Source organism: Schistocerca americana, chromosome 3, assembly GCF_021461395.2.
Source record: "Schistocerca americana isolate TAMUIC-IGC-003095 chromosome 3, iqSchAmer2.1, whole genome shotgun sequence".
Taxonomy (NCBI): domain Eukaryota; kingdom Metazoa; phylum Arthropoda; class Insecta; order Orthoptera; family Acrididae; genus Schistocerca; species Schistocerca americana.
Window position 1 is genome coordinate 444607084 of NC_060121.1, and position 20584 is coordinate 444627667.

Below are 20584 nucleotides of genomic sequence, written 5' to 3' on the forward strand. Positions count from 1 at the left end.
TAATTGCCATACTCAAATCTATTATGACAAACAATATGTATTACGAAGGGCACACACAATGGACTTTAAGAAATTACAATGGCACATCAACTCCGCTATGACAAACAGTGTGCATAATGAAGGCCGCACAATTTTACCAATGTAAGAAATTAAAATAATACTAGTATAAAATTAACTAAAGTGCCTTGAAGGAAATGTTTATGAGAAGAACACGATGGGGCCGCAAGGGAGGAGCCAACACAATACTAACTCAGGTGCACCAAAACAAACAACGGACACCAGGCCGCGCCAACAACGGACACGTAAGGCACGCAGCTACTCTCTCCGTTGCGGTTCCGCGCGTTCCACCCAAGTAACAGCTCCATGAAACACTTTAATACTTGGAGCAGTACACCAGTGATCAGCAAATTAAAAAAAATACAATAACGTGACATAAAAATACAATAATTTAAGAAAATCGCATCATATGACTATGAGCTTAAGGTCTTTCGGTAATTAACATATTACGAAACAGGTAAAGGGGCATGTTCCACTATTAAATCTTCCGTAATTACACTACTAAATTTCTCAGTACCCAAGATGCAATTAACGCAACAAGAATTAAATCATTTAAGTGATAATATTACTTTAAATTAATAATAAAGTCATTTCATACACTAGAGGACAAGAATGGCCCGATAAGTACTCCCCAGTGAAGCAGTTCACACAAATGGTACTCCACGGCTCCGAGCACACAGTCCCATACAAAATGCAACACAACAACAGCGACCCGGCGTACTACCAGAACCACCAGGCAGTAAACCCAAATCGTACTAAGCCAAAACAAGGACCGACTTTTAAAATAACGAGACCTAGCCCGTGCCGGACAACAGACCAAATGCCGGGAAATCCATAAGAAACCTCAGCCAACTTAATACCAAAACAACAATTTATGAACAATATGCGAAACACAAGACCTCTTAGTCCAAAGGCCTCCGTTTAGTCGCGAAGGTGGCTCCGACCCGCCTGCTGAGGTCCCAAGCGTCGTACGGAGTGCCGGATCAAGCTTAAACTTCGTTAACGGAAAGCGGAAGCACCACAAGACAAAATAAACTCCAATCTAACTGCGCAAGGCAAATTCTAAGGAGTGCCGCTCGAAGACCGTGCACTTGAAGATCAAACATAAAGCACCCAGACTAACGCGCCGCTGAACGACGCACTTCCATCACCAGCGTCTAGTAGAGTACGGAGAGCAGCGTACCCCATCGATATACATCCATGGGACGGCAAACGAGGATAGCAATCCCAGCGACGGAGAGACAGGAGGATGAAATGACATCCCGCCGCACATAGAAGGTATTTGAAACTCAGGCTCGACAAACTACAACAGGCGAGATTTTGCTCCCCCTGCGAATCAAGTTAAACGGCACACCACGCCGCTGTCCACACTATTAACCGCAAAACCACGGTCAGGTCTTCCCATCGGGCCCCACTCGGCGTCCAGACGCAAACAACCCCAGCCGAGCCGAACTGTCTTCACGCCAAGGCAGCCACCTCTTACCTCCTCACACGCCTCCAGCTAAGCTCCGGCCAGCGATCACACACGGAAACAACCGCCTAACGCCAAAGCGCCGTCTGAGTGAAAACTCAGCACTAAGATCGACACGGACTTGGAAATAAGCGAGCACCGTAACAAGAGTAATAAGTGAGAAACGAACGCGAACCCCAACACTGTCTAAACCAAAATTAATTCAGCATCACCAAATCAACTGGTCGTGGCAATACTGTGTTGCTGTCTTCCGAGTATATGAACCACGCGCTTTGGTGTGTGATTTATACGAAAGTTCTTCCATTGTGTTAGCGAGTCGGAACAGAATTAAAACTTCTGATGCTTATAAAATGGTGTCAATATCATTTCACATCTTTTGCCAAAAAAGGCTAACCAAAGCAAGTTGTGAATTTGGCCATATTAACCGAACTGGAATTTTTCAGTGGGAATTTAAGCTGTTGTTTACGGATTTGCAGCATGCTGCAGATGGAAAATAGGTCGGCAACTTGATTTTTCATCAAAAAATAGATACTTCTGAATGCAACTTACGACTGAGCTACAACCATTTATTTCTATTTTAACCTGTTGTATCGCTATTGCAATGAAGCCGACGAAACATGTCTATCAGGATCTGTCAAGTTCCATCTTTGAGCGACCCGGGTGTATTATAGGCATACATCGGTATGATGGAAGAAGATGCCAGCAATGCTGTCTCTCCCCCACCTATCTTTACCCTTCATTACTACTGTGCCCTTTATACCGCTGCATGCGTTTCATTCGGCGAACGGCGAAACCCCCAAGAAAACTTCTACAAGCTACACACTTTACGTCGACTGCATTAAGATCACGAGTGCTGTTCACCTCAGCTATGCAGCAGCTGTAGCACTACAGTAGAGTGATGGCCCTATTATTTCGTATGCAGTGTCAACTCAACTGAGGAACACCCCTGGTCTCTTCTGTGCCCTCCTTACCCCTGTGTGCAGTTTATCTGCTGTATTCATCAGCAAATATGTACACCTAAGGTAGCAGCATTGCATGGCAGACCATACCTCCGCATACTTATTACTCGCGGTAACCCGCCAGGATAGCCGAAAGCGCTAAGGCGCTGCTTCCTGGACTCGGGTAGGCGCGCCGGCCCCCGATCGAATCCGCCCAGCGGATTAACGACGGCGGCCAGAGTGCCGGCCAGCGTGGATGTGGTTTGTAGGCGGTTTCCCGCATCTCGCTAGGTGAATACCAGGCTGGTCCCCACGTGCCGCCTCAGTTACACGACTCGCAGACATTTGCAACACATTCACACTATTTCACGATGTCACGATGTACACTAGACGCAGACGGCTGGGGTGCACTAATTCCGTCCTTGGGTTGGGGGGGGGGGGGGGGGAAGGGGGTGGCGGCAGGAAGGGCATCCGGCCACCACTCAATCAGTACTTAACCCTGCCGACCTTGCGCCCAATGCCGGATAAAGGCAGTAGCGAAAGCAAGAAAGAATACTTATTACTTGTGGTGACCTTCATCCCCTTCTTCTTCATCCTCTTCCTGCTTTCCCCATGCTTCTAAAACTCTGAAGTTCAACATAGGATCGACAAGTAACATGTTGGCCCGATTTTTACGAAAATAATTTTTTTTATGAGTGAAAGTAATTTTTCACATAACAAGACAATGAAAAAATATTTTTTCTTGAAAATATTATGCAAAATTTCGGAGATATTGGCAGTTAATTTTAAAATTACATTTTTTTCAGCTCATCAATCAGATCTTACTAGAATACAAGACTAGTAGTGGTTACAGACATTGCTGCAGTAATGAAAAAATTGCCGAAATATTAAGGATTCAACATTCACGCCGCTTTGCCTACTGCATCAATTTAATAGTACAAAGGTGTTCCAAAGTGGAATAATTTTCCAAAATTTTATTGAAAACGATGGCAATTTTGAGTTTCTTTCACAACTCTACACTAACCAGTGAAAAACTGCGCAACGCTCAAAAAGGACTGAAACAGATACAGGAGCTGCTGACTTAATGGAACACCTCATGCTACGTGCTCAAAAGGATTTTGGAAGTGCGAAGTGAGTTTGCGACTGCAAACAATGAAAGTTCAAAAGCATTGCCTTCCCTCACAGCAGAAAATTACTTAGCTATACAAAAGATAAAAGGGCTTCTTAAATCTTTTGAAGTAGCAACAACAACAATCTCTGTGGAGCCATACGTCACTGCTTTCTTAATTATACCTCTTATACGAGGTATTTCTGCAAAGTTGACAGACTTGGAAAGCACCTTAACGACTAATGAAGCACGAAGTGTTCTGGATTCCTTGATTTAATCAGTCAGTGAAAGACTGAAATCATTTCACACAGGGACTGTTAATATGCTTGCGACCTTATTAGATCCAAGGTTTTTTTTAAAAAAAAAAAAAAAGAAAGAAAGAAAGCCTTTGTTTCAGGACATTTCAAGAGGCAGACAACGCTGTACAATTACTTCAAAAAGAGTATGCTGTTATCACTGCATCAACACCAAGAATAATACCTGAAACAGAAGCATCCGTGGGCAGTGCTAATACGTCTATTGATACGTCTATCAGTTTGAAATCAGTAACAGTGTAACGTCGATGTCATTACACCAGTCAGTGATTCCATGATTGACCTACGTCAATATTTTAAAAAATCTGTAATATTCCATCATGCTTTTGTATTAGAAAATCGGGTAAAATCTAATAGTACGTTGTGTGTTAAATATTTAGTGGCTATGTGCTGCCCTGCGACATCATTTCCTGCAGAGAAGGTTTTCTCCAAGGCAGGAGAAATAATGAATGAAAAGGCAACAAACTAATGGAGAAGAATTTAAATGCATGACTTTTTATAAAACAAAATTCGCATATCTCGTAATTTGTATGCCAAACAATAGATTAAAGGTCAAGAATTTAAATACCTTTCTTTTTATAAAACAAAATTTGCATATCTTGTATTGCTGTCTTTAATCAATAAGAAATTCTTACAAAGCTAAGGCAAAGGAACTATTCAATCGATGTCTACGGTGCGAATTCAAAAGTGCCGGAGAGAAAACACACCGGCACAATACCTCTTCATTAGTTATCCAATCCGCCCCTCTAATCTGCAACACTCTTTTGTAGAAATTCATTTCAAGTGTTATTTCCTTCTTGTATCTACCGTTTAACGTCCACGTTTCACTTCCACACAAGGCTACGCCCCAAAAAAATAATCTCAAAAAAGATTTGCTAATCCTTCAAATCATATTAGATGTTTAAAAAGCTCTCACCTTTTCCTCTTTACTTCTGCCTTTGTCAGTAACTTTCCTCCGCAAATAGCAAAACAGATCTACTGCCTTCAGAGTCTTAAAGTTTTTATTTTTATTTCTTATGTGTGAAGCTATATTCCCTTTCCATATTTCTTCTTGTTTTCCTGTGGTGCTTTCTCAATGTATGCATTGGATAACACGGAGGACTGATTCGATTTAAACAACATTGGTCTTAGCCCCCTGTTGTCCGCACGGAAACTAAGTTTATTGTACTGTATCTCTGTTATTCTAGTTAAGCCAACTATGACCTTTAAAGGGTAGCGGGAGACCCTTCACTAAATCACTACTAATCACAATTTCTTCAGGAATCAGTTACCCAGAAATATTGTATCTTCTGGCGCTGAGTGCTTCGCTCTGGAAGATGAAGTGTTGTGCGATTTTATTCCTCATACCGCACAGGCTGTACTTAAGGGCTTGTTTCTCTACTCCCGTTGTGTGCAGATGTTTCTTGAAATACCTATGGGCAGCCAAGAAACTTACCATGAGTCTATTCTGATTCCTGGCCAATCTCGGTATTACAGGAGTTTCGGAGTCATGAGCTTGTCACATTTCTGTTTTTGGGTTTTAGTACAACGTTCTGTGTGCTGCCTCCTGATCCAGCTACTTGGTTTAGATTTTACCATCGCCTTTGTGACAAGATAGGACAGGTTCTGGTCCAACAAAGAGAGTCGTCGCCCCTGCATGAGGGATAGGCTGCAACCACGGGTCACTCCTTTCATGTCCTTCAACTCTTATAATTCCAGTCTCGTTTTTATTTCCCTCTGCCATTTTATCCCTGTTTCCTCATAATTTGCATGAGCGTATCCCACTCAGCAACGTCAAAAGCTTTCTCCGAATCTACAACTGCTATAAATATAGTACTGCCTTTTTTCAGTCTATTTTCTAACATAAAGCATAGGGTCAATAGTAACTGTAGTGTTCATATATTACTCCCCAACCCAGTCAGATCTTGTCTGAGGTCGGCCACAAATGGTTCAAATGGCTCTGAGCACTATGGGACTTAACATCTATGGTCATCAGTCCCCTAGAACTTAGAACTACTTAAACCTAACTAACCTAAGGACAGCACACAACACCCAGCCATCACGAGGCAGAGAAAATCCCTGACCCCGCCGGGAATCGAACCCGGGAACCCGGGCGTGGGAAGCGAGAACGCTACCGCACGACCACGAGATGCGGGCGAGGTCGGCCACAGTCAGTCTTTCCACTCTTCTGGAAATAACACACTCAAAGATGAAAAATAAATAAAAAAAGGACGACGCACCACAGAGGAATTATCTGAATGAGACGGAAATTCGTACATGTGATGTACATTTATGCACAAACAAATGATTGCAGTTCCAGAAAAAATGGTATCTTCGTCAAGAGAAAGACCTTCACAAATTGAGCGTTGTCCCACTTCTGGCCCATATGCAAGCAGTTATAGGCTTGGCTTTGATTGACAGAGTCGACGGATGTCGTCCTGAGGATATCGTGCCAAATTCCGACCAAATGGTGGATCAGGTCGTCAAAATCCCAAGCTGGTTGGATGGACCTGGCAATGATGTTCGAAATGTTCTCATTTGGAAAGAGATCCGGCGACCTTGCTGGCCAAGGGAGGGTCTGGCAAGCACGAAGAGAAGCAGTAGATGCCCTCGCAGTGTGCGGGCGGGCATTATCTTGCTGAAATGTAAGCTCAGGATATCTTGGGATGAAGTGTTACAAAACGGATCGTAGAATATCAATGACATATCGCTGTGCTATAAGGGTGCCGCGTATGACAACCCAGACAATCACTTCTAGTTGTCAAGCCATACGGCAGGCGATAGACAGGTTTGTATCCCACCACTGCCTGTGGCGTCACCAACGCGTCTTCGCTGGTGTTTGGGGCTCGGTTGGTTGGGTTGTTTGGGGGAAGAGACCAAACAGCGAGGTCATCGGTGTCATCAGAGTAGGGAAGAATGGGAAAGGAAGTCGGCCGAGCCCTTTCAAAGGAACCATCCAGCCTTTGCCTGGAGCGATTTAGGGAAATCACGGAAAACCTAAATCAGGATGGCCGGACGCGGGATTGAACCGTCGTCCTCCCGAATGCGAGTACAGTGTGCTAACCACTGCACCACCTCACTCGGTTAGGGCTCAGTTCCATGCGGGCTCGTCAGTGAAGACAATTCTACTCCAGTCAACGAGTTTCCAGCTGAAGACGTATCTGAAGACGCGCCAGACAGCAGTTGAATAGCGATCTGACTGTCGCCAACCATACGGCACGACATCCAAGAGTGGTTGTCTAAGGTGCCTTTCATTTCGTACCGTCCGCTGCACCCTTACAGTACAGCAGTACTTCGACGATTTTCGTCCCCCTGTTTTGTTGCCCTTCATGGCAAGCCAAGCTGGGTTTACATTTCATCTAGAAAATGCGCACTCACATACGGCGAGAGTTCCTACTGCTTGTCTTTATGCTTGCCAAACCCTACCTTCCCTAGCAAGGTTGCCAGAGCTCTCCGCAGTTGAGAACGTTTGGGACATTATGGGCAGGACCCTCCAACCAGCTCGGGATTTCGACGATCTAAAGCCCCAATTGGACAGAATTTCACACGATGTCTGTCAGGAGCACATCCAACAATACTATCAGTCAATGCCAAGCCGAAAAACAGCTTGCACGTTGTCCAGAGGTGGACCAACAATTTGTGAAGCTCTTTATTTTATTTTATTTTCTTTTAAGTGTTGTAAGGTGTCATCATTTTGAGCCACATTACAACTACCACTCCGGAAAGAAGACCCTTTAATAGTATAAACATCGAGACAGAAAACCATTAACGATACTGACATCGGCTAGGGATCTTAATTTATGGCAGAATATCTGCACGTTGGGCGATATTGAGGAGGACAGAGACGGGAGGCTGTCAGGAGAACGGGAAAGACACAAGTGAGGCAGGCAGACCTGAGAGCTGAAGACAACAGCGCCTGTAAGCTCCTGGAAACCTCAGGCGGGTGGACCGCGGCTTAGCGGGAGCCACGTGGCCGAGGACAAGGAGAAGACACAGGGGCTCGCTCACAAAACGCGTGGCGGCGTGTAGGTGGTTTTTCCCAACGGCCGGAGCGGAAGCTTCTGGAACAGTCTGGAAGCTTCTAGAAGCTTCGGTCGGTTGCAAAATTGAGATTGGTCGGCGCTCAGAAACGAACACCTTCCAGCAACATGATTGGCCACGCATATTAAAGGGGGGAGAAAAAAGAACAGGAGCTACGAAAAAGCGTAGCGACTGAGAAACACTTGTTCCTGGGGCGTCGAGGAGAGAGGTTGGTCCTGGCGAGGTGTGTGACCTCCTTACTGGGACAGAGTACTTCTAGCGAGAGCCTGAGGATCGTCTGGTGATCCACAGCAGCCGTGGAGGTGCCTACGGAAGCTTTTGGTGAGGTAGAATTTATGTTATCTCGCTGAGGCGAGAACCTTTGCAGCGATAAGCGTTAGATCACTGTAGTGGTCGTACATTCGCAATGGCGGTTAGGGAAGTAAAGTAAATTGCTGATCACGTGTCTTTTTCGTTCTATGCTGAGGCTTCACATTGCTTGTCGCGAGTGAAGTTCTAAATATAATTGCAATTGCCATAGCTGATGTCAGTATTCTGCGCTTGAATTAACGACCGCGAATATATCACAGGACAGTGCCAGACAGGCGATTACCAAATGTGAATAGCCAGAACTATAATGTTGCTCGTACTGTGTAATCTTGAATAGAGTAAATTGCAGAAGAGTAAAGAATTTAACACTGCTGAGTGTATCATTTCATAGCTGGTACTTTCCTTTGTCATTATCTCCTTATTTGTGTATTTCATGTTTGCAACCACCTGGTGGAGGCAGTGTTTGTAGGTCAGCACATCTGAACATTCTAGCATATACTGAGGATATGGTTAGAAACCAACCAGATTTGCATACGACTAGTTAACGTCACATATAGAGCAAAGGATAAGCTTACCCTTCTGGAGAGCGTATAAGTGTCAGGGCGACAAATTAGCGTTATAAAATCAGTTGTGCTCAATTTTTCACTTATACGTTCGGCTCGCAGGCTGTGATATTCGCTATTTTTGACTACATTAAAACAGCAAATACGAGTAGTTAATACTTTCAGCCAGAAGGCAGATACTTGTTTGTAAATAATGATTAATGTATAATGAGGCGTCGCATGGCGACGGTGGAATTTTCTAAATAATGTAATTCGTCGTCTTTGGGCGGCAAACAGAAAAATACGGATAGATATGCGATCCTTCACTATTTTGTTCGCTGGAGAACAAATGAAGCCTTGAGCGCTAAAAAGACTTGTACTGTTTTTCTCAAGTAAGACGGACGCAGATCTGTGGCAGTCTGATCTAATTTTTTACTAAATGTATAAAAACGTGTTATGTTTAAGTTTGAGTGAAGTGTAAAGAACTGTTATAACTTACCGTGACGACGCACGAGCGACTCAAAGAAGACAATGGCTATATAAAAGAGCGCTCAGTGGACATGATACGGACATAAAAATCTACCGTCAATGTAGTACTAAGCTTAAGGTACGAAATGTTTTAGTTTATAATAAATATTTGTTCTGGGAATACTGAATCATTTAGCAGTGCTCATTCCTATTATCTCCTCAGTATTATTTTCATTTTAATTATGCATTTTGCTAATATTACAGACGCCAAGATCAGCAGTCCAATGTGCGTGTTACATTGATAAAAAGAAAACTGTTTTATCGTCTTCTTGCATCAGCTTTAATATTGAATTTCCTTTTGTGTGATGTTACAGTTGTTTTTGCGCCCTTAAGAACTTTCTGGTCCCTTAGGAAATTGTTTTGTCATAACAATAACTTCACAACCGGGTATGATCGTATCTACGATCATGAAGTAATTAGAAAGACGATAACGCAATTTCTTATTCAACAGCACGCTAGTTGTGACTGCCTCAAGCCACGCGAAACTGCAAGTAAAAACTAATCACATCTCATAATGCAATATTTTATGACAATGGTCAATCCATGATTCTTACGCCAATTGTGATTGATAAAACAGCAAGCTAAATCTCAATTTCCAACTTTCCATCGAATAACAACATCACTTTTATTTTGTAACATCACAAGGCTTACCCATCAGCAGAAAAGAGCAAAACAGAAGCGGTAGCTTACAGTGTGTATGTTAGTATTTCGCAACGATGAATTATTAAACGGAGGGGTCGGTAATATTCACACCAGTCGTTACCTTTCTGCTATAGAATTTATCTTAAGAGTTTCAATTCTGTCCTCTAGGGGCGTATAAACGTAACCACAAGAGATGCTACTTTTTGTTTCAGGTATGGAGCTGGAACTGCGTGAAGACGTGGTTCACCAGCGCCGACCAGTGGTGCACGGCTGCGTGCTGCTGCTGGTGAACCGCTCGACTCAGACAGAGCCGCCACCCGCTGAGCCGCAGACGCAGCCCCAGCAGCAGGAGCAGCAGGTGCAGACCCAGGCGGTGGCCGCGGAGCACGGCAGCAGCAACGGCCCCGTGGCAGGCGGCCAGCCGCAGCTGCAGGCGCAGCAGCAGCAGCAGCAGCTGCAGCAGCCGCAGCAGGTGGACGTGCAGTTATAGCGGAAGCGCAGCAGGGCCCACCGGCACTCAAGCCGCAGGCGGCGCTCACCCGTCCTCGTGTGAGAGACACAGCCTGCGCTGCGCCGGTTGCTGAGGCTCAGCTCTCGGCGTTCAGCACTGTTGCTGGAGACTGAACGCCCCTGCCACGGCGTCAAGCGATTACGTGAAAGATTCCAAAGGTGCCGAGACAGTAACTGAGATTCTTCCATTCCCCTTTTTTCTTCCTGTGGACTAGGTAAAGTTTTTGCTATCGATTTCTTCTGTATGTGTGATCCGGGTTCTCATTGTCAACCCAACGAACTGTTCAGTGTAACGAAACACTATATGAAATGAAGAAGAATAGTCGTAATTACAGTTTGTTCAGTATTATGAAATGAAAAACGTAGTCCTGTAACAGTGTCGGAAAAGGTGTTCAAATTGGAGCTGACTTTTGTCCTGTCCCTTATGCCAAGCATACCCTTCATGTACATAGTCTGTCATAAACATATCTGTTTTACTCCTGAGCGAATGCATTCGAAGTAAACCGTGTTGGTCACCATTGTCTAACGACTTATTGAAATTAGCCTTTAGAGTAACTCTCGACACTTCTACAGTACAGAACTTAGTTTCATTTCCTAGGAATTAGTAAATTCTCTCACATGGATGCTAAATAGTGTCTACGTTCCTTAAGTGTAGAGGTTTGGGAGATGGTAATGGTAAAACAGAATGTGTCACATGTTGAGCCCCTGTGGCACATTCCTCTTATCCGTCAGTTTCCATTGAGAGTTGTACAACATTGTTACTGTCATATATGTACAAAGTATTAAAATCTGTGATTAAGTAAATTAAGAAATATGTGATTCATTAACCATTTAAAATCATCTGCAAATGATATACCAAATAAAATAGGAGGTAGCAGTCACATGTAAACCCGTTTCATCTGTGTATGGGCAACTGTCAACATTAAACCATATGAAAATTTGCTTTTAACTCACTTCCAACAAAAATGAAATTGTACCATATTATATTGTAAATAAAGAAATATTACCAAAAATAGTCAGCTTTATCTTTCTTGTTGTCTCCATAAGTGTGTCAGTTGCTTACCACCCAAGTGTGCCAATGAAGTAAAGATATAGGTGAGTGGAAAGAACAAAACAGAATAGTATTTATCAGTTTGCAACATATATAAACTTATATAATATCATTCCAGCTTTCTGAATGGATTGAAGGCCCCATTGCAGATAGGAATTAGTACACGGTTCTCAAGAGGCAAAAATTCCAGGTGTGAAGTAGTTTCAGGTCACCCCGGGCAAATCCTAAAAGCCCATGTGTATGAACTACACAAATGCATACGTTCTGCTCCCTGTCGCTCAGCAAATTCTGATATTCATCCGAAAAGTAAATATGTGGAAACTAAACATTTTTTTATCTTACTCATTACAAATACCTACTATTAAGTGATGATTCAGATATGATATGTGTTATATTTGTACTCGCTTAACGGCTTCGACAATCAGCCCGCTTCAGCAGACGTTATAATTTCCTACCGCACAGTGCCACTTCAGAGCAATGCTACTTGCTCCTCTAGTGTGCCTCTATTTTGCGAGCAGCTGACCCAGTTGTGAGCTTATGTAGTTGCAATCTGATGTGATTCTCCTTTCCTTGCCGCTAATTTTTCGAGAGCCAAGTACCAGCGAATGTTGTTCTTACATTGTGACTTGATTACGTACCAATGAGAAAGCGAAAATAAATAATACAGTCTACTATTCCAAAACCACTCAGTTTAAAACCTCAACATTGCAAGAAAAATGTGGCATGCAGAGATCTGGAAAATCCATTCCGTCCCTGAGCACAATACAAGGCGCAATGAGGTCGCACAAGCACGCTTTATAACACAGACATTTACAAATTATAAAAAAGTTAATTTCTGAATGTTCATTAAACATATCTTTTTTCCCTTGTGTCTGATTGGAATTAAAGAAGGCGCTGAAAATATTGTGATGATTAAAATAGGCGTGTTAAACTTCAAGAGGCTTCATGAAAAATATCGTGAACATGACGCGCTGCGTAAGCAAACACAATGAAGTGACAAAAGTCGCCGGTCGGTGTGGCCGAGCGGATCTAGGCGCTCCAGTTTGGAACTGCGCGACCGCTACGGTCGCAAGTTCGAATCCTGCCTCGGGCATCGATGTGTGTGATGTCCTTAGGTTGGTTAGGTTTAAGTAGTTCTAAGTTCTAGGGGACTGATGACCTCAGATGTTAAGTCCCATAGTGCTCAGAGCCATTTGACATAAGTCATAGGATACCTCCTAACATCGCGTCGGACCTCCTTTTGCCTGGTGTAGTGCAGCAAATCGACGTGCCATGAACTCAACAAGTCATTGGAAGACCCCACAGAAATACTGAGCAATACCACCTCTATAGTCATCTATAATTGCGGAAGCGTTGCCGGTGCGGCATTTTGCGCACGAACTGACCTCTCGACTGTGTCCCATAAATGTTCGATGGGTGGCCAAATCATTCGCTCGAATTTTCCAGAATGTTCTTCAAACTAATCGCGAACAACTGTGACCTGGTGACGTGGCACATTGTCATCCATAAAAATTCCATCGTTGTTTGGCAACATGAACTCGACGAATGGTTGTAAGTAGTCTCCAAGTAGCCGAACACAACCATTTCCAGTCAATCATCGCTTCAGTTGGACCAGAGGACCCAGTCCATTCCACGTAAACACAGCCGACACCATTATGGAGCCACCATCAGCTTACACAGTGCTTTGTTGACAACTTGGGCCCATGGCCTCGTCGAGTCTGCGCCAAACTCGAAACCTACCGTCAGCTCTCACCAAATGAAATCGGGACTCATCTGACCAGGCCACGGTATTCCAGTCGTTTAGTATCCAATCGATATGTCATGAGCCCAGGAGAGGCGCTGCAGACGATATCTTGCTGTTAGCAGAGGCACTCGCGTCGGTCGTCTGCTGCCATAGCCGATTAAAGCCAAATTTCCCCAGCACTGCACGTTCGTCGGACATCCCACATTGATTGTGAAGTTATTTCAAGGAGTGTTGCTCGTTTGTTATCGCTGACAACTCTACAGAAACGCCGTTTCTCTCGGTCGTTAAGTGCAGGCCGTCGGCCACTGCATTGTCCGTGGTTAGAGGCAATGCCTAAAATTTGGTATTCTCGGCACACTCTTGATTCTGGATTTTGGAATACCGAATTCCATAAGATTTCCGGAACGGGACGTCCCCATGCCTCTAGCTCCAACTAGTATTTAGCGTTCAAAGTGCGTTACTTCCCGTCGTGTGACCATAATCACGAAGGAAACATTTCCACGTGCATAACTGACAACAAATGACAGCTCCGCCAATGAAATGCACTTTTATACCTTGTGTACGCGATACTGCCGCAATCTTTATATGTGTATACGCTATGCCATGACTTTTGTCTCCTCGTGTAATGCTGTTGTTGCTGTTGTATCTTCAGTCGAAAGACTGGTTTGATGCTGCTTTCCATACTAGTCTGTCCTGTCAAAGCCTTTACATCTCTGCGTAACTACTGCAAGCTATATACATTAAAATCTGCGTACCGTAGTGAAGCACTGACCTTCCTCTGTAATACTTCCCCCATATTTCCCTTCATCACCGAATCGACGATTCGTTGATGCCTGATGATGATCCTACTAAGCGATCTCTTCTGTTAGTAAAGGTGTGCGACAAATTTCTCCTCTATTCGATTCAGTAACTCTTTATTAGTTATTTCGAGCTACCCATCTGACCTACAGCATTCATCTGTTTACACACGTTTCAAAAGTGTCTATTCCCTTGGATAGCCCACTTACTCCAGTGGTGGCCAAATTCTTCACGGAACATTTCGAAGCACGGGCGCTGGACTTGGCACCTTGGAAACCTAAGGTGTGGTACAGATACGTCGGGATACCTCCATTGTTTGGTGCCGTGATGAGGAACAGCCTGGTGTCTTTCTAAGACACCTGAACGCTCTCCAAGCCAACATAAAATTTACCTTGGAGGTAGAGAAGGTCCAAGAGCTACCATTTCTAGAAGTGCTGGTCACGAGGAATGGTAAAAATCTGGAACACAGCGTGTATCGAAAACACACACGGACCGATACCTACACAAACTGTCAAATCACCACCGCAGCCAGAAAAGAGGCATGATCAACACGCTCGTAACGCGAGCGAGACGTATGTGTGAGCCGCAGTACCTCAGACGCTGAATGCAACACCTGGAAAGCGTTCTGAGGAGCAACGGGTACTCCATCAGTTGCATAAGAAGTGTCACAGAGTCAGACACTCGGCGAAGTGACACATCGAAAAGAAAAAGAAATGTCGGGTATGGCCTTTCTGCCTTACATTCCCAGAGTGACGGACAGAATCGGCGGTGCACTGAACAACTTGTAAACCGACAAAGAAGATCGAAGAGCGTCTAAGATCGGCAAAGGAGAAAAAGGGCCCGCTTGCAATGTCGGGAATACCAAGTACATGTGGAATAGTCTTTGTCGGGATGACTGGCTGATCAATCAACACCAGAATCACCGAACATAAGTGGCACTGCAGTTTAGGGCAGGAGAGAAATCGGCCGTAGCGGAGCACGCACTGTGTGAGACCGATCACATAGTGAAATTCACCGACACGGAAGAGACGAACTATTACACCCGTTTGTTCAGGGAAGGTATATAAATACGCTAATGTGACAATAGCTTAAGAAGAAGCCTCAAGTTGAATGGATCTTGGATTCCACTGGTGCAGAAAACGATCGTTGCAGATATAAAGGGGAGGACCGTGGTAGAAATGACTACAGAAAAGCCCTTGAACGTTGGTGCTCCAGGTATGTATAACGTGCGGACACGAACTAGACTCCAATCCACCACTGGCAATAGAAAGCGAAGCTTTGACTGCCAGCCACTCGTGCTGACGAAACGTTAGAAGAATTGTCAAACAAACGTCGGCCTAAGAACAGGTGACAGAAGGCAACAGACAATTTATTATTCCCGTCTTGTCTGAACTATTTATCGTCAACGTTTCACTTCATAAACAATACTTCGTAGTTTGCCACGACGATCATGAAAAGAAGACCTCATTTTGGGATACCGGCACATATTGGCCTCTTCTTTTCCAGTAAGTGTTCTGACAGGCAAGCTGTGCAATGACTTCCTCTCCATCTTGTATTGTTGTAGCTGGGGACTACAGAAACTGTTGCACTACGCTAATCTTGCCTTTATGTCGACGTCTTGGTCTTCTACATTACTGGCCATTAAAACTGCAACACCACGAAGATGATGTGCTACAGACGCGAAATTTAACCGACAGGAAGAAGACGCTGTGATATAGAAATGGTTAGCTTTTCAGAGCATTATTGGCGCCGGTGGTGACACCTACAACATAGGGAAAGTTTCCAACCGATTTCTCATACACAAACAGCAGTTGACCGGCGTTGCCAGGTGAAACGTTGTTGCGATGCCTCGTGTAAGGAGGAGCAATGCGTACCATCAGGTTTCCGGCTTTTATAAAGGTCAGATTGTAGCCTATCGCGATTGCGGTTTATCGTATCGCGACATTGCTGCTCGCGCTGGTCGAGATCCAATGAGTGTTAGCAGAATACGGAATCGGTGGGTTCAGGAGGGTAATACGGAACGCCGTGCTGGATCCCAACGGCTTCGTATCACTAGCAGTCGAGATGACAGGCATCTTATCCGCATGGCTGTAACGGATCGTGCAGCCACGTCCCGATCCCTAAGTCAACAGATGGGGACGTTTGCAAGACAACAACCATCTGCACGAACATGTGCACGGACTATCAGCCCGGACACCATGGCTGCGGTTACCCTTGACTCTGCATCACAGACAGTAGCGCCTGCGTTAGTGTACTCAACGACGAACTTGGGTGCACGAATGGCAAAACGTCATTTTTTCGGATGAATCCAGGTTCCGTTTACAACATCATGAGGGTCGCATCCGTGTTTGGCGACATCGCGGTGAACGCATATTGGAAGCGTGTATTCGTCATCGCCATACTGGCATATCACCCGTCGTAATGGTATGGGGTGCCATTGGTTACACGTCTCGGTCACCTCTTGTTCGCATTGACGGCACTTTGAACAGTAGACGTTACATTTCAGATGTGTTACGAGCCTTGGCTCAACCCTTCATTCGATCCCTGCGAAACCCTACATTTCAGCAGGATAATGCACGAACGCCTGTTGCAGGTCCTGTACGGGCCTTTCTGAATATAGAAAATGTTCGACTGCTGCTCTGGCCAGCACATTCTCCAGATCTCTCACCAATTGGAAACGTCTGGTCAGTGGTGGCCGAGCAACTGGCTCGTCACAATACTTCAGTCACTACTCTTGATGAACTGGGGTATCGTGTTGAAGCTGCATTTGCAGCTGTACGTGTACATGCCATCCAAGCTCTGTTTGACTCAATGCCCAGGCTTATCAAGGCCGTTATTACGGCCAGAGGTGGTTGTTCTGGGTACTGATTTCTCAGGATCTATGCACCCAAATTGCGTGAAAATGTAATAACATGTCAGTTCTAGTATAATACATTTGTCCAATGAATACCCGTTTATCATCTGCATTTCTTCTTGGTGTAGCAGTTTTAATGGCCAGTAGCGTACCTTAGCCAGGGGTGTTGAATCATTTCTTCTGTCGTCGGTTCTCTTTGAGCTGTAATAGCAAATCCAGTTGCGTGTTTGTTTGTCTGTATTTAGTTATTAGTTCCTGCACCGAAATGCCGCGCGGGGTTAGTCGAGCGGTCTTGGTCGCTGCAGTCAAGGACTGTGCGGCTGGTCCCGGCGGAGGTTCGAGTGCTCCCTCGGGCATGTGTGTGTGCGTGTGTGTGTGTGTGTGTGTGTGTGTGTGTGTGTGTTTGTCCTTAGGATAATTTAGGTTAAGTAGTGTGTAAGCTTAGGAACTGATGACCTTAGCAGTTAAGTCCCATAAGATTTCACACGCATTTTTTTGCACCGAAATCTCTATTTCATTTTCATTTCTTACGCTTTCCTATAGATTCACGTATTAATACTGAACGTGTTTTTTCTTGCTATACACGCAAGTTATTAGATCATAAAATGGCAGTTTAATTTTAATTTTGAATGCATCTCTGTAGAAGTACGTATTAATTTCTAATGTATGACAAAAATCCGTTGCCTCCTACACGCTCTGCTGAATTTTTAGGGCGTAAAAGAAAAGTTATTTACCTTGTGTTCGTTTCTGTTGTCTTTCGACAGAAGAATGTGTTAACACAATGCAGTTTTAAGTTTGTTTTATCCGCTACCGTACACCAAGTACAGTTCAGGAACCATATTACATTTTGATTGAGCGCGACAAGACCGCTGACGCGTCCTTCATAACAACGAATAGCAGAGTACGGAAACAGCTCACAGCGTCCCACCCAAATCGGCAATTGTGGAATGATCGGGTCATAGTTATTATTTAAAACGTTTTTTGTTGGGGGGTAGGGGGCATATAATATGGTGTGCCTAGGGGTAAATCCGCCGCTGCACATGCCAAGGTGGACAAGGCAAGACACTGCGAGAAGTCCGCGTGGTTTACTTTTTCTTTATTACGTAAATGTTTCCATGAACTGACAAATGCATAGCCATAGTCTCTATTGAAGATAATTTCACAGTATGATTTCAGCTGCTTCCCTTACCACAGACTCCCAATAGGTTGAGTGTGAGCAAGTATTTTCATTTGTTCAGACAAAATCTTGCGCATATTTAACAGTCTGTGCTCTGCAACGGCTGATTTAACATGACACTGATGTTCGACACAGCGATCGGCAAGTGTCTGTAGAGACTGGCCGCCATGACGTTTGCCACACTCGCAAGGAATATATAATTCCCGAGGCCAATAATACATTTAACTGGACGCAACATTTCTTTAATCTTTCTGAGTGGCCAGAAGACTGCCTGTTTAGGACTCTACCTATTTTGCTAGTAGTTGCACCGCAGCATAGAAGCTGTGCCACATGTTGGTCCTCTTGGCTTGTTTGAACGGCATCGTGTCTTGATTTCCTCGCCATTGGTCTAATATCACAGATAGGATGCCCATTCCTTCTGAACACTGTCTTCAAATGGCTAATCTTGGAGCCAAGGTGGTCTTTGCCCAAAATAGTCCTGTCTCTGTGTAGTAAGGTGTTCAGCATAACTCTCGTCTGTGCTGGATGGTGAAAGATAGGTCCATTGAAATACAGATCTGTTTGAGTTGGTTTTCTGTACACATAATGGCCCAGTCATCTCTCTGATTTCCGTGCAACCAACATCTCTAAGAAAGGTGACTTCCTGTCCTTTACACCTCCACTGTAAATCTGATGTTAGGATGTATACTAGTCAAATGATCAGCGAACTGCCAAGTGTCAGGTTCATATTTTGATTTAGGCTATGGACGTTACTACTGAAGCAGTCATATGTAGGTTTGGCACATGCTCCGAGCTATGAGTTCCTTGGACAGTAGGCCTACTCTCACAACAGTCTCAAACTGGGTCTATATCGCTGGAAAACAATAGCAATTATACAGGGGACTAAACAGTAAGTACCAACCTGAGGACACTTCCATTTCATCTGTGTCGTGACCAGTGAGAAGTGTGGCACGTGTCACTTCCCTTGCCGCAGAGTGCAAATAGAAGTGAAGCTGGGCCATGAATGCTCTCCTCCACAACTCTCATTACCAGACAATCTAAGTAAAGACAACTTCTTAACTTTGTATCTTGAATATATCATCACTATTCCCAATAAGCTGAACTTTGACCACTCCATGTCCACTTATGTCCAGAGTGCACCAATATGGCACTCTCAACCCCCACTCCCAGCTTTCAGCACTTACACCCAGCACCATACCAAATTAGATATACTAATTCTACATCTACATCTACATTTATGCTCCGCAAGCCACCCAACGGTGTGTGGCGGAGGGCACTTTACGTGCCACTGTCATTACCTCTCTTTTCTGTTCCAGTCGCGTATGGTTCGCGAGAAGAACGACTGTCTGAAAGCCTCTGTGCGCGCTCGAATCTCTCTAATTTTACTTTCGTGATCTCCTCGGGAGGTATATTGGGGGAAGCAATATATTCGATACCTCATCCAGAAACACACCCTCTCGAAACCTGGACAGCAAGCTCTTGCAGAGTCAGCCACTTGAGTTTGCTAAACATCTCCGTAACGCTATCACGGTTACCGAATAACCCTGTGACGAAACGCGCCCCTCTTCTTTGGATCTTATCTATCTCCTCTGTCAACCCGATCTGGTATGGATCCCACACTGATGAGCAATACTCAAGCATAGGTCGAACGAGCGTTTTGTAAGCCACCTCCTTTGTTGATGGACTACATTTTCTAAGGACTCTCCCAATGAATTTCAACCTGGTACCCGCCTTACCAACAATTAATTTTATATGATCATTCCACTTCAAATCGTTCCGCACGCATACTCCCAGATATTTTACAGAAGTAACTGCTACCAGTGTTTGTTCCGCTATCATATAATCATACAATAAAGGATCCTTCTTTCTATGTATTCGCAATACATTATATTTGCCTATGTTAAGGGTCAGTTGCCACTCCTTGCACCAAGTGCCTATCCGCTGCAGATGCTCCTGCATTTCGCTACAATTTTCTAATGCTGCAACTTCTCTGTATACTACAACATCATCCGCGAAAAGCCACATGGAACTTCCGACACTATCTACTAGGTCATTTATATATATTGTGAAAAGCAATGGTCCCATAACACTCCTCTGTGGCACGCCAGAGGTTACCTTAACGTCTGTAAACGTCTCTCCATTGATAACAAAATGCTGTGTTCTGTTTGCTAAAAACTCTTCAATCCAGCCACACAGCTGGTCTGATATTCCGTAGGCTCTTACTTTGTTTATCAGGCGACAGTGTGGAACTGTATCGAACGCCTTCCGGAAGTCAAGGAAAATAGCATCTACCTGGGAGCCTGTATCTAATATTTTCTGGGTCTCATGAACAAATAAAGCGAGCTGGGTCTCACACGATCGCTGTTTCCGGAATCTATGTTGATTCCTACAGAGTAAATTCTGAGTTTCCAAAAACGACATGATACGCGAGCAAAAAACATGTTCTAATATTCTACAACAGATCGACGTCAGAGATATAGGTCTATAGTTTTGCGCATCTGCTCGACGACCCTTCTTGAAG

General features: G+C 44.3%; 1 protein-coding gene across 1 annotated transcript in view; it reads left to right on the forward strand.

Moving 5' to 3' along the window:
* Nucleotides 1–10332, forward strand: part of LOC124606783 (metabotropic glutamate receptor 4-like) — a gene marked incomplete at its 3' end in the record, with an annotated part of 1427722 nt that extends 1417390 nt beyond the window's left edge. The window contains exon 15 of the mRNA XM_047138846.1: nucleotides 10142–10332. Within this exon, the coding sequence (XP_046994802.1) occupies nucleotides 10142–10332 (191 nt within the window). The remainder of the gene's footprint in view (nucleotides 1–10141) is intronic.
* Between the last annotated feature and the right edge of the window lie 10252 nt (nucleotides 10333–20584).